General features: G+C 45.1%; 1 protein-coding gene across 2 annotated transcripts in view; it reads left to right on the top strand.

Annotated features, from left to right (window-relative positions):
* DCT (dopachrome tautomerase) overlaps nt 1-13,336 on the top strand; it is a 35,005-nt gene that overhangs the window by 11,998 nt on the left and 9,671 nt on the right. For both annotated transcript variants that reach the window (XM_006020685.1, XM_006020684.1), the window contains exons 3-5: nt 109-209; nt 2,334-2,500; nt 13,046-13,226. In XM_006020685.1, coding sequence (XP_006020747.1) covers nt 109-209; nt 2,334-2,500; nt 13,046-13,226 — 449 coding nt within the window. The remainder of the gene's footprint in view (nt 1-108; nt 210-2,333; nt 2,501-13,045; nt 13,227-13,336) is intronic.

Here is a 13,336-nt window from a genome sequence, read left to right as displayed (position 1 = left end):
TGTGAGGTTTGTTTTGGAATCAAGCTTCAAACTGGGAATGTAATTCTGTGAAGTGTTCTGTCTAATTTCAAGTTGACATGAAGTTCTGATTGTGCCTTCTGGTTCTAGGGCCTGGCCGTCCATTCACTGCTATAGACTTCTCACATCAAGGGCCTGCTTTCGTTACCTGGCATAGGTATCACTTGCTGCTGCTAGAAAGAGATCTTCAGGTAAGTCAAACAGCCTGTCTTGGTATCTTTCAAAGATGCTCATATATCTCTTAATACTCTGGCTTTTCCATTTTACAACAAAGCTCTGTTGCATCATCCCAGATTTCTTTGGAGTAACCTGGTAGATTTAATAGACTAATAATAGATTTCATAGATTTCATAGACATTTGGGCTGGAAGGGACCCCAGAGGATCATCAAGTCCAGCCCCCTGCCCCAGGGGCAGGAAGTCAGCAGGGATCATAGGATCCCAGCAAGACAAGCATCCAAATGTGTCTTGAAGGTGTTCAAAGTGGGTGCCTGAACTGCATCTGGTGGCAGTCTATTCCAGATAGACTGGAGGGCTCATACAGTGGGGGGCTCATACAGTGGGGGGGCTCATACAGTGAAGAAGTTCTTTCTTATGTCCAGCCTGAATTGGTCACGGCGGAGTTAGTGACCGTTCGATCTTGTTGTCCCTTGGGGCGCTCCGGTGAACAGACGTTCCCCCAGATCCTGATGAGCACCCCTGATAAACTTATAGGTGGCTACCAGATCACCCCTGAGCCTGCGCTTTTCCAGGCTGAATAGCCCCATGGCTCTCAGCCTCTCATCATAAGGCCTGTTTTCCTGACCTCTGATCATGCACGTGGCTCTTCTCTGGACTCTCTCAAGCTTCTCCACATCCTTTTTGAATTGTGGAGCCCAAAACTGGATGTAGCCACAGCATCACACTGAAGGTTCACATTCATCTTGTGGTCAACCATGACCCCCAAGTTCCTTTCATCTGTAATGCTAACCAGTGTAGCACTACCGAGCCTGTAAGCATGCTGCAGGTTTTTCCTCCCAAGGCGGAGAACCTTGCATTTTTTGGTGTTGAACACCATCAGGTTCTCATCTGCCCGCTTCATGAGCCTGTCAAGATCTGTCTGGGTCACCCTCCTGTCCTCAGGTGTGGATGCTTTACTCCAGAGTTTGGTGTCGTCGGGAAACTTGGCCAGTCCACTTCTGACACCAATGTCCACATCATTGATGAAGATGTTAAATAGTATAGGCCCTAGGACAGAGCCTTGGGGGACCTCACTGGTCACAGCGCACCAAGACAATTGGCTCCCATTGACCACCACCCTCTGGATCCTATTGCAGAGACAATTCCCCAGCCAGCGGATTGTGGTGAGGTCGAGGCTGCAGTTAGCCAGTTTAGCCAAGAGGTGATCGTGGGATACCAGATCGAAGGCTTTTGAAAGTCAAGATATACAACATCGATCTCTTCCCCCTTGTCCAGGTGATAAGTCACCTGGTCATAAAAGGAAATGAGATTGGTCAAGCAAGACCTACTCACAACAAACCCATGCTGGGTATCCCTCAGGATATTGCCTTCAGCTAGTCTGTTAAGGATGGCCTCTTTGATAATCTTTTCCAAGACCTTCCCCAGGATAGAAGTCAGGCTGATGGGCCTATAGTTTGTTGGATCTACTTTCCTCCCTTTCTTGAAGATAGGCACCACATTTGCCTTCTTCCAATCATCAGGCACTTCACCAGAGCACCAAGAGCTCTCAAAGATCTGTGCCAGGGGCTGAGCTATGATGCTTGCCAGCTCCCTGAGTACCCTTGGGTGTAACCCATCAGGGCCGGCTGACTTGAAGGTATCCAGCCTGTCAAGGTGTTCCTGATATCTGGGATAGAGTAAATTCTTATACAGTGAAATGTTAAGGATGTTTGTTCATTCACAAGGGGTGAAGAGGTAGTTCAGTCTTGGTTTAACTCAGGTTAGTTCACTCAACATGCTGGCTTATTCTCTGTACAGTCTCTCTCCCTCTCCTGAGACTCCTAGGAATATAGAATTGTCATTTTTGGAGTTTTTAATGCTCTCAGTAGAACTTGGAACTTAGAAGTCACTTACCAGGTGATGCCATCAAATGTTACAGTAATTACTTAAGAGCACTATCAACCTTGATAGACTTGGCACCAATGGCCTAATATCCTGAGTGAAGTTGAAATAATATTCTGGGAAATCTGTAGACTGGTTTCAGCTATAAAAAATATAGAAGAAACAATCAAGTAGGTTTCAGTAATCTCTCTCTCACTTTATAAAACATGATATAATAATAAGTTAATAAGTGCTAATAAGTTTCTTTTTATTATAGCAACTGACTGGCAATGAGTCCTTTGCACTGCCTTACTGGAATTTTGCCACAGGTAGAAATGTGTGTGATGTGTGTACAGATCAGCTTTTTGGAGCATCAAGACCAGACGATCCAAGCCTAATAAGTCAGAATTCAAGATTCTCGCGCTGGGAAGTAGTATGCAACAGGTAAGAGAACATCTAACCCCTTCCCCACCACAGATTTCACCCATTAATCAACAGTATCTGTGTGTAGACAAAATGAGAGGCATCTGTGCATGACACTTTAAAGCAGGCTAAATACATTTGCACTACTTTAATGGTGCTGGTGTTTGCATGCCTCAGTGGCATATTGCGCCTTAATTCCAGCTGCTGTAGGAAATTTGCTGGCATAACACGCCTTAAATGACTTGGGACACAGCAAACTAAAACTCCTCTGAGGACTTATAGTTTGTTGCCCCTACAGTTGCAGAGTGAAGCACCGGGCTCTGTGCAGCTCCACGGCTCTGCAGGAAGCCCTGCAGGCAGCCTGGCAGCATCCTGGGAAGGCAGGCTCTGCCCAAGAAAAGCAGCGAGCCTGATTTTCTCCCACCCCCAGAGGGAGCCTGCCTGCTTCCCTCTGCGGCTGCAGTGCTCACTGGGACCACCCGAGTCGGGTGCCTATGGGCAGGGGCCGCCTGTGGGTGGCTGCCACTCCCATGGAGGGAAGCACCACTCCCCACTCCAGCCCAGGGACCGCTCCACCCACTGGCAGCTTGCCCTACTCTCCCCGCTGCCAGAGAGGGAGGCAAGTGTGGGGTGTGTGCATGACATGGGGTTTACTTCACCTTAAATTGAAGTGGTGGGTTTAAAAACTCACTGCTTCAATTTGGGGCCTCCATTTCATCTACACATGCCCTTTAACTACTTTTCCCCCCAATTTTTGCAAAATGTGAGACAAAGAGCTTATATTCCCTTCTAAAAATTGTGAGGCTGAGTACATGGATTCCATGAAAGATTTCTCCACATGTATTCTGCAAGTTTGCTTTATAAATTGATTTTTTGGATACAGTTTTTTTTCTTAACATGGTCATTTTAAGACTAACTGATATTATAAGTGCTTGACATACTAGAGGCTCACTTGTTAGAGCAGAAATATTAGGATGGTACTTCCATTTGTCACTCAACTGCCCTTGAAAGTTTTGTTTTAGAAACATAGATTTCATAGATGTTTAGGGTCAGAAGCATCCTTAGTAGATCATCGAGTCTGACCCCCTGCCCTAGGCAAGAAAAGAGTGGTGGGGTCAGGTGACCCCAGCCAGGTGTTTGTCCAGTCTCCTCTTAAAGATCACTAAGGTAGGGGAGAGCACCACCTCCCCTGGAAGCCCATTCCAGATTCTGGTAACCTTTACCATAAAGACATTCTTCCTGGTGTCTAATCTAAATCTGCTCTCTTTCAGTTTGTGGTAGTTGTTTATAGTAAGTCCAAGGGGTGCCCTGGTAAACAGAGCATCTCCTATTCCTTGCTGTCCACCCCTGACAAATGTGTAGACAGCCACTAGATCCCCTCTCAGCCTTCTATTGCAGAGGCTGAAGAGATACAAGTCCCTCAATCTCTCCTCATAGGACCTGCAGGCCCCTAATCATCCAAGTAGCCCTCCTCTGGACCCTCTCAAGTTTTTCCACATCCCTCTTGAAGTGTGGTGACCAAAACTGAACACAGTATACCAGCTGCGGCTTTACCAAAGCCGCATAGAGGGGAAGTATCACCTTCCGAGATGTGTTCGTGATACACCTGCTGATGTATGATAGAGTGCAGTTAGTTTTAGTGATCACTTTGTCACAACATAATGACTCATATTCATCTTGGAGTTGACTATGACCCTGAGATCCCGTGCTGCTTAGGAAGTCATCTCCCAGTCTGTAAGTGTGGTGGAGATTCCTTCTCCCTAAGTGCAGAACTTTGCACTTATCTTTGTTAAACTGCATCCTATTCTGTTCTGCCTACTTTTTCAACTTGTCCAAATCCACCTGAATCCATTTCCTGCCCACTAGTGTGTTTACTTTGCCCCATAATTTGGTATTTTCCATGAATTTGGACAGAGTGCTTTCCATGGCCTCATCCAAGACACTGATGAAGATATTGAACAGCACCGGTCCAAGGACTGAACCCTGGGGGACCCTACTGCCCACATCTTTCCAGATTGATACTGACCCATCTACCACCACTCTCTGGGTGTGTCCTTTAAGCCAATTCATCACCCACATGACTGTGTAATCATCTATGTGACAGCCACTTAGTTTATTTATGAGAATGGGATGAGACACCATATCAAAGGCCTTTTTAAAATCCAAGTAAATGACATCAACCTTGACTCCTGCATATAAGCATTTTGTGACCTGGTCGTAAAAAGAAACAAGATTAGTCAGACAGAATCTACCTGCTATGAACCTGTGCTGGTTGCCCTTCAGCATTATTTTTCCTGCTGGACTCCCAGAAATGTAATCCTTAATAATTGTTTCAAAGGTTTTCCCAAGGATAGAGGTGAGACTAACAGGCCTATAGTTACTTGGATCCTCCTTCCTCCCCTCCTTGAAAGTAGTGACCATGTTGGCCCTTTTCCAGTGTTGTGGGACCTGTCTTAGTGCCATGAGTGCTGAAACAGTCATGCCAGTGGTTCTGCTATGACACTGTACAATTCCTTCAGTGCCCTTGGATGAAGATCATCTTGGCCTGCAGACTTAAAAGCATCCATCCCCTCCAAATGTCCCTTGACTAGGATGGTGCTAACCATTGGTGGGTTTGTGTCCCTCCTGTGTCTGTCTGTAGTCCTATTGGGAGAGTTGTCTTGATCCGTGTTCGGGAATACAGAAGCAAAAAACTCATTGAAGAGCTCAGATTTGTCCCTCTTATCTGTCAGCAATTGCCCTAGTCTGTCCTGTAGGGGTCCTATGTTACCATAAGCCTTCTTTTTGCTCCCTGTATACCTAAAGAAGGACTTTCTGTTGTCTTTAATTTTTGTTGCCAGCCTGAGTTCCATTGCTGCTTTGGCCTTTCTAACTGACTCCCTGCAAGTGTGAGCCAAGTAGGTATACTCCTCCTTGGTAGCTAACTCCTCCTTTCACAGTCTGCATGCCTCTTTTTTCATCCCTAGGCTTTCCTGTATTTCCCTATTCAGTCAAGAGGGTTTCTTGGCCCTTTTGCCCCCTTTTATGTGCAATGGGATTGTCCCTTTCTGTGCTTGAAGGATTGTTCCCTTGAGGAATGACCACTAGGACTGTGCGAATTGGCACCGTTCTGTTTCGCCTTGAGTTTTGAGGTTTCAACGGAAGAGCATTCTATTTTGAATTTCTTTTCAATTTGAAACAGCTGTTCTGTCTTGCTTTGTCAAAACAGTGAGGCTGTTTTGATGCTGTTTTGAAGATTAGGCTGGGGGAGGGAATTCAGCCCAGCTGGGCTGGCTTCCCATCGCCAACGCTAGATGGTGGGCTGGGGGTGGGCAAGCTGGGCTGACTTCCCATTGCCAGCGCTGGATCAGGCCCGATCTAGCGCTGGGGATGGGAACTGAGCCCGGGCTCAGTTCCCTTCCCCTTCACTGTTATCACCTTCCCACAGCCCAGCAACAGGGGATGGGGAGAGCCAGAGCTGCACTCCTGGCTGGTGTTGGGAGTGCTGCCCTGGTTCTTCCCTGTCTCTCACCACCTCTCTGCTGGCTGCTTTGAAACTCCAAACATTTTGAAACTTTCAAAACATTTCAACTAGCCTTGTTTTGTTTCAAGGCTGTTTCGAAGCCCTTCATTTCAATTTGATTTCACTGTTTTGAGCTTGAAATGAGTTGAAACAGTGTTGAATCTAAACAGCTGGTGAAATTTCACACAGCCCTAATGACCACCCTTCCTGGACTCCCATCTCACCAATGCTCTTGTCCTTCAGTGCCTTGTTTACTAATCTTCTGAGCTCATTGAAGTTAGCCTTTTTGAAGTCTAGCACTTTTCTGTCCTAATGGTTATCTTTCCCACTTTTTGCCAGATAGTGAATTCTAACAACTGGTGGTCACTGACCTCTAGCTTACCCTGTATCTGCGGATCTCCCACCAGGTCATCCTTTGTAGCAAACTTCAAGTCCAGAAAGGCATTTCCCCTAGTGGGACCATATACCTCCTGTGTTAGGTGAAGGCCCTGTATGCAGGTTAAGAACCTACATGAATGGTCAGATCTAGCTGGCTGCTGCTCCCAGCAGATGTTGGGGTAGTTTAGGTTACCCATGACAAGCATGTCCCTTTAGTGTACTGTCTCTGAGGGCTGCCTTGAGAATTTCAGGTCTAGCTCATCCTCCTGGTATGGCAGTCTGTAATAGGCCCCCTCTACCAAGTCCCTTTCCCCCTGACCTCCTTGTATTCTGACCTACAGTACCTCAATTTGCCCCTCTTCTGATCCCATATTGATTATAGGGGACGTGTATTGTTCTGTAAAATAGAGAGCAATGTCTCCCCCCAACTTTTTCCCCACTCTGTTGTGTCTGTACAGCCTATAGCCCTCAATGCCTACTCCCCAGTCATGGGTAGGGTCCCACCAGGTTTTAATTAATCCAACCAGGTTGAAGTCTTTTTTGCAAGCAGGAGTGTGAGCTCCTCCTGCTTGTTTCCCATGCTCTTAGCATTGGTATAGAGACACTTTAGCCCCTCGATAAGTGCCCTTGGTACCCCCCTGTCCTGATGTCTATTGGGCCCCAAAGTACTTATGTGGACTAGTGCATGGCTCGTGGTTCATTGATCCTAGATTATCTCTGTCTTCTGCATCCCCATCCCCAAATGAACTTAATTTAAAGCCCTATGTAGGAGATCAGACAATGTGTAAGAGAACAGACTCTTACCTTTCAAAGAGAGATGAAGACCATCACATCCCAGCATGCCTCTTTCATAGAAGTGCAGATCATGGTTGAAGAAGCCAAAACCCACAGGATGGCACCAACCCTGGAGCTGCAAGATGATTTCTCTAATACAGTTGTCTTGATGCTTGCCATGACCGCTGACTGGGAGGATCAATGAGAAGACTACCTGCACCCCTGATCTCCTAAGCCTGGCCCCCAGAACCTTGTAGTCACTCATGATATGGCCCGGAATACTTCTGGCTGCATCATTTGTACCCACATGGATGAGGACCATGGGATATTAGTTGGAGGGCCAGATGAGGTCAGTAATTCTTGCAGTGATGTCTCAAATCCAGGATCCAGGCAGGCAGCATACCTCCTGTACCATGGGATCCAGGCAACAGATGACTCCCTCCATTCCTCTCAGGAGGGGGTCTCCACCATGATGACTTGGCATCTCTTCCTCCAGCTGTCTGACTGTCCCCTCAGTGTGCATGGTGAAGGTTGTGGATGTGGCTCCCTCTGCTGCACTCTCCTCCAGTGATGCCAGGGCCTCGTATCTGTTCTCCAGCTGCACTGGGGAAGTTGTCCCAGCAGTGTAATGTCTGGCTCTGGAGGTGACCATCTTCCATACATCTGCATTGGGTCCTTCCCATGTTGTCACCCCACTAGGTGTGTGGTCCTGGAGAAAATGAAAGTACCCGTCAATCTCATCTCCTGCAGCCCTGATCCCCTGCAGGCTGCTAACCTCTGCCTGGAGTTCCCTCACCTGCCCCTTTAGGGCCTTAAGCTGGGCACATGAGGGACCGGTGACGGGACTCCTGTTTCTCCCTCACCCCCAAGGCCATAGGGGCCTCTCCAGGCAACCCCTGAAGACATGGGGCCAGGGTGATGATAACACCCCAAGGGCTCTGTGTGAGTGGAGGCCTCAAAGGAGCCCCAGGTGGGGGGCATCACAGGGGAAGGGTTCCTGGCTGTTCGCCTGACTGCTAGCCATGTACTTATCACCACTGAAAGACTCCTTCACTTCTGCTTGTCCAAAGTCTCTGTCCGAGGCCATCAATGCCTAGAGTTCAGGCCCCTCCTGTGTGCCCTCCTGTGTAAACTCCCATGCAAACTCCGGCTCACCCTAGAAGAGTGTGCCTGTTTGCATGGTCTATTCTTGCAGCTCGGGAGCATGGCTCCCTCCCAGTACAACTATATGGGGACCAGAGGGTGGAAAAACTCTTCTGGATTCCCTACAGCTGGCCCCTTACTTCACGCTCCGCCCCGCCCCCCCCAGCCCCACCTACCTCTGTGGTAATTCCTTGCTTGGCAGAGGCAGATCCAGTGTGGTGTGGTTGGGGGGAGCTGAAGGCACATGTGTGCTACCGCACACGTGTGCCTGCTTCAGCATTTGGGCCCAAATCTTTGATCTTTCAGTGATACTAGAAAACATCAATGGTGAGATGCTAGCTGTATTGTACTTAGGGCCTTTACACCTGAGTTAGGGCCTTTACTTCAAAGAGATCTAAATATTGCCCCAGATCTACACACTTCTTGACCACATCTACATGAGACGCTGACTGTGAAGTCATTACTACACAGTCATCTAGTACTTGTATACTTAGTATAAACAAGTACTAAACGACTGAGCAGTAACTGGAGTTACTGCAGAGTAGCATCACTGGACAGCTTTTAGGTGACGCTGACTGCACAGTAGCTTGTTACTACTGTGCAGTAGTATCGTGTCATGCTTCCTGCCATGTGATACTGCTGCACAGTAGTAATGAGCTACTACTCAGTCAGTTTCTCATGTAGATGCCGCCCTTTAAAATGAAACTGAATTAACATCTTATAAATAAAGGTACTGATCTGGCAAATGGCCATGTATGGGTATGTCCTCAACTGTGGCATCTTTAGGACTGGAGCTTTGGGAGGTAATTGAACATTTAAATAACACATACAATTATAATACTCATATATCAATCAAGTTTTTGAATAGGAGCTGCTAGAAAATGAGCGCTTTTGAAAACTCAGAAGCACTTATGTAGGTGCCTAAATATCTACTTAAAATTCTAACTTTAGTCATCGATTTTAAAACTCTTGCTCTTTTTGTATGGCTGCTACCCTGATGAGGAATAGAGGATTTTTACCTTGAAAACTGATATTTTTCTAAACGTTGTCTTCACCTATATTACAGGAGGGGAATTATTATTCTTTCTATTTTTTACTCCAATTATCTATGGGAATACAGTTTCACTTGCTTTTGAACATAATGGATCTGTTATTTCTCTGGTCTTCCTCTTACTTTTGACATATTTGCAGAATCCCTTTTTATTGCCTTGTATGTCTCTTACCAGTTACATTTCAAACTTTAATATAAAAAGTTGCATTTCAAAACATGCTTTAGCCACCTTAATTTTCTCCTTGTGTGATATTCTTATACTTTTCCCTAATGCTATGATTAAGTTCAGCATTTTATATTATTCCTTTTTGAGTTTTAACTCACTGAAGAAATTCCTGTCTAGCCAGGCTGGCTTCTTATTGCACTTCCCATGCTTTTGTTGGATCAAGATAGCTTGCTCCTGTGCCCTTAAAAGGGCCTCCTTGAAATACAGCCAGCTTTCCTGGACTCCTTCCCTCCTCAGACTTTTCTCCCAGGGGATCCTGCCCACCAGTTTCCTGAGTTTGTTAAAATCAATTTTAAGCTTTTCTGTAGTCCTCCTTCCTTCCTCCCCTTAGGACTGTGAACTTTATTATTTCATGGTCATTGTCACTGAAATTACCTTTCACCTTCACATTCTCAATCAATTTCTCCCTGTTTAAGTAGCGAGTCAAGAAGAGCTTACCTTCTACTTGGACTGTCTATCATCTATATCAGTTAAAAGTTATCCCCAACACATTCCAAGAATTTACGGGATTGCCTATGCACTGCTGTGTTTCCTTCCCAAAAGATTCCCCAATAATTAAAGTGCCCCACGAAAACCAAGTCCTCAGATTTGAAAGCTTCCATCAGTGGTTTAAAGAAGGCCTCATCTACCTCCTCCTCCTGGTTTGGAGGCCTATAGCAGATACCCACCATAATATCCCCCATAACATGCTGTTGTCCCCTCTGAGCTTTACCCAGAGGCTTTCAATAGGCCTCCCTTCTACTTTGTACTGCACCTCAGAACATGTATACATCACCTTTCTATATAGAGCAGCACCTTTTCCTTTTCTTCCCCTGTGTATCCTTCCTGAACAAGCTATACCCATCAGTGAGGTACTCCAGTCTATGAACTATCTCACCATATCTCTGTAAATCCCAATTATATTATAATTCTGTGCTTGTATTAGACCTCCAATGCTTCCTGTTTGTTACCTATGCTTTTCACATTGGTATAAGGCATCTAACTGATTGTCTTATCTTTTCCCTGAAAACATTGATAAGGCTTCTGCTGTTGCTTCTCCCTTAATACATTTTTACCAAATCCCTTGACTCTTCACTTGCCTCTGGACTTTTGTCTCCATCCCTTGGGAAGCATAGTTCATATGCCTGTGACAAATTTGTGCACAATAAATGGACAACAGTTAGAGGAAGACCAGAGAAACAGTAGGTCCCTTATGAAATAGAAAAGGCAATCTAGTTATGGATTATACAGAGAAGTTTGAAGTATTTAATGTATATTTTACTTTAGCCTACACAAATAGGGACAGCGATCAGATGATAAGTGCAGTTGGCAGTGAAATTTGGGAAGAAGACAACATCCTAGAGTAATAGAAGAAACAAATAGGGATTAGATGCTTTCAAGACAGAAGGGCTGGATGGGATGCACCGTTGGGTACTGAAGAAATTGACTGAAGTAATTTCAGACCCATTGGTTATCCTCTTTGAGAATGGGTGGAGGTCAGGTGAGGTCCCAGATGACTGGAAAAGGGCAAATATAGTATCCATCTTTAAGAAAGGAAAGAAGGAGCATCAGGCCAGTCAACCTGACCTCAGTACCTGGAAAGATCATAGAGCAGGTCCTCAAGGAATCTATTGTGAAGCACCTAGAGAAGAACAGGTGATCAGGAAGCTCTAGCCTGGATTCACTAACAGCAAGACATGCCTGACTAACATGATTTTCTTCTACCATAAGGTAACAGGTTCTGTGGATATGGGGAGAGTAGTGAATGTGATATGCTTTGATTTTAGTGGGGCTTCTGAAACTGGGACATTCTCATTAACAAGCTAGGGAATGCAGACTAGGTGACAGTGCGGTAAAGTGGCTGTATAACTAATTGGATCATCATGCTCAACCAGCAGTCATCGGGAGGGATCCCCATTTTCTGTGATAAAAAAAATTCTGAAATTTTTGGATATAAAAAATAACCCCAAATCCACATTTTTCCATTATTAAAATGAAACACCACTAATATATATATGGATAAATGTGGATTTTGGGTTTTTTTATATAAAAAATTTTGGGATTTTTTTTTATCAGAGAAAAGCAGGATCCCTGGTCCTCAGTAGGAGGAGGTATCGATCTGGGCTCCCAAGGACTCTGTCCTGGATTCAGTATTAATATTTTCTGTAATGATTTGATTGAAGGGATCAAGTACACACTTAGCAAATTTGCAGATAACAACAAGTTGGGTGGAGTTGCAGACATTTTGGAGGCTAGCATTCAGAATGACGTGTATAGACTGGAGAAATGGCTCACAATCAATCAGTGAGGACAAATGCAAAGTCCTGCACATGTCATGGAGTAATTGCATGCACAAATATAGACTGGAGAATGACTGGTTAGGCTGCAGTACTGAAGAGAAGGACTTGGGGGTTACAGTCGGCCATAAGCTGACTATGAACCAACTGTGTGCTCTTGTTTCAAAAGTGGCCAACAGCATACTGGGTGGTATTAACAATTGTCTTTTACAACTTGAGAGAAGTAATTCTTTAGCTCTATTCAGCACTGGTGAGTCCTCACTTGGAATACTGTGTCCAGTTTTGAACTCCACGCATTGAGAAGGATGTGGACAGATTGGAGAGAATCCAAGGGAGAGCAACAGAAATGATGAGGGGCCTGGGAAGCAAGAATTATGAGGAAAGATTGAAAAAACATTGGTTATTTTAGTCAGGAAAAGAGAAAACTGAGGGGGGGGGCGTGGAATTTGATAACAATCTTCAAATTACACAGAGACTGGAGATGGGTTTTTCTCTGCGGCTATAGGGGACAGGACTAGGAGCAATGGGCTCAAGCTTTAGCAGGGGAAATTTAAGTTGAAGATTAGGAGGAACTTTCTGACTATGAGGGTGATCAGGCATTGGAAGTGGCTACTTAGAGAAATTGTGGAATCTTCGTCCTTGGAGTTTTTCAAGAAGTGGTTGAACAGACACTTGGTTGAGATAGTTTAGTTGGAAATGATCCTGCCTTGAACAGGGGGCTTGTGAAGTCTCTTTTAGCCCTACTTTCCTATGATCCTATGCCTGGGGAAGAAGGGAGACCAGAAGAGCTGCTCAGACTTGATTCAGAATCATTGCTGTTCTCCAGGCATCTAGGCTGTGTGTCAGCTGTGGGAGTACAATTTCCTCAGATAAACTATCACCATAAAATTAGCCCAAATTTAATATATCACTGTTAAAGACATGCTTGGTAGCATATGTATCAATCCCCATTTTGAGACAGAAATCTAAAACCTGGAGCTGGTTTGAAGCTATTTAAGTTCAAAACAGGCTGATGATTCCAGTTCCCAATGAATGGCCGGAACATTTTCTTTATATGGAACCTCTTAAGACAACTGAGACTGTTCATATGCCTAATACACACCAGCATTGGTAGGATCAGTCTCCCTGGCTTCAAGTGGGGCCACAGTGGATGGCTTCTATTTACTTTCTCTTCCTGTTCTCTAACTGTTCTATACAACCTTCATTTTATTCTAAGCTTGGATGACTACAATCGTCTGGTTACTCTGTGTAATGGGACTAATGAAGGGCTACTGAGAAGGAACCCACGAGGAAGGTTGAATGAGCAGCTGCCTACCATGGAAGATATTCGGAACTGTCTTTCACTCCAAGAGTTTGATAGTCCGCCATTTTTCCGGAATTCCAATTTCAGCTTCAGGTTTGTGCTCTGATTTCTGAAGCTTGTTTTGCCCAGGAAAAGGTTATTATTTATGTGTTTGTAGGTAGAGTTGGTCAATAGATGGTTACTTCATGTTGTTTTATCCTAAAC

The sequence above is a fragment of the Alligator sinensis genome, unplaced genomic scaffold, assembly GCF_000455745.1.
Source record: "Alligator sinensis unplaced genomic scaffold, ASM45574v1 scaffold740_1, whole genome shotgun sequence".
NCBI classification, from domain to species: domain Eukaryota; kingdom Metazoa; phylum Chordata; order Crocodylia; family Alligatoridae; genus Alligator; species Alligator sinensis.
This window is presented reverse-complemented; position numbering and strand designations above follow the sequence as displayed.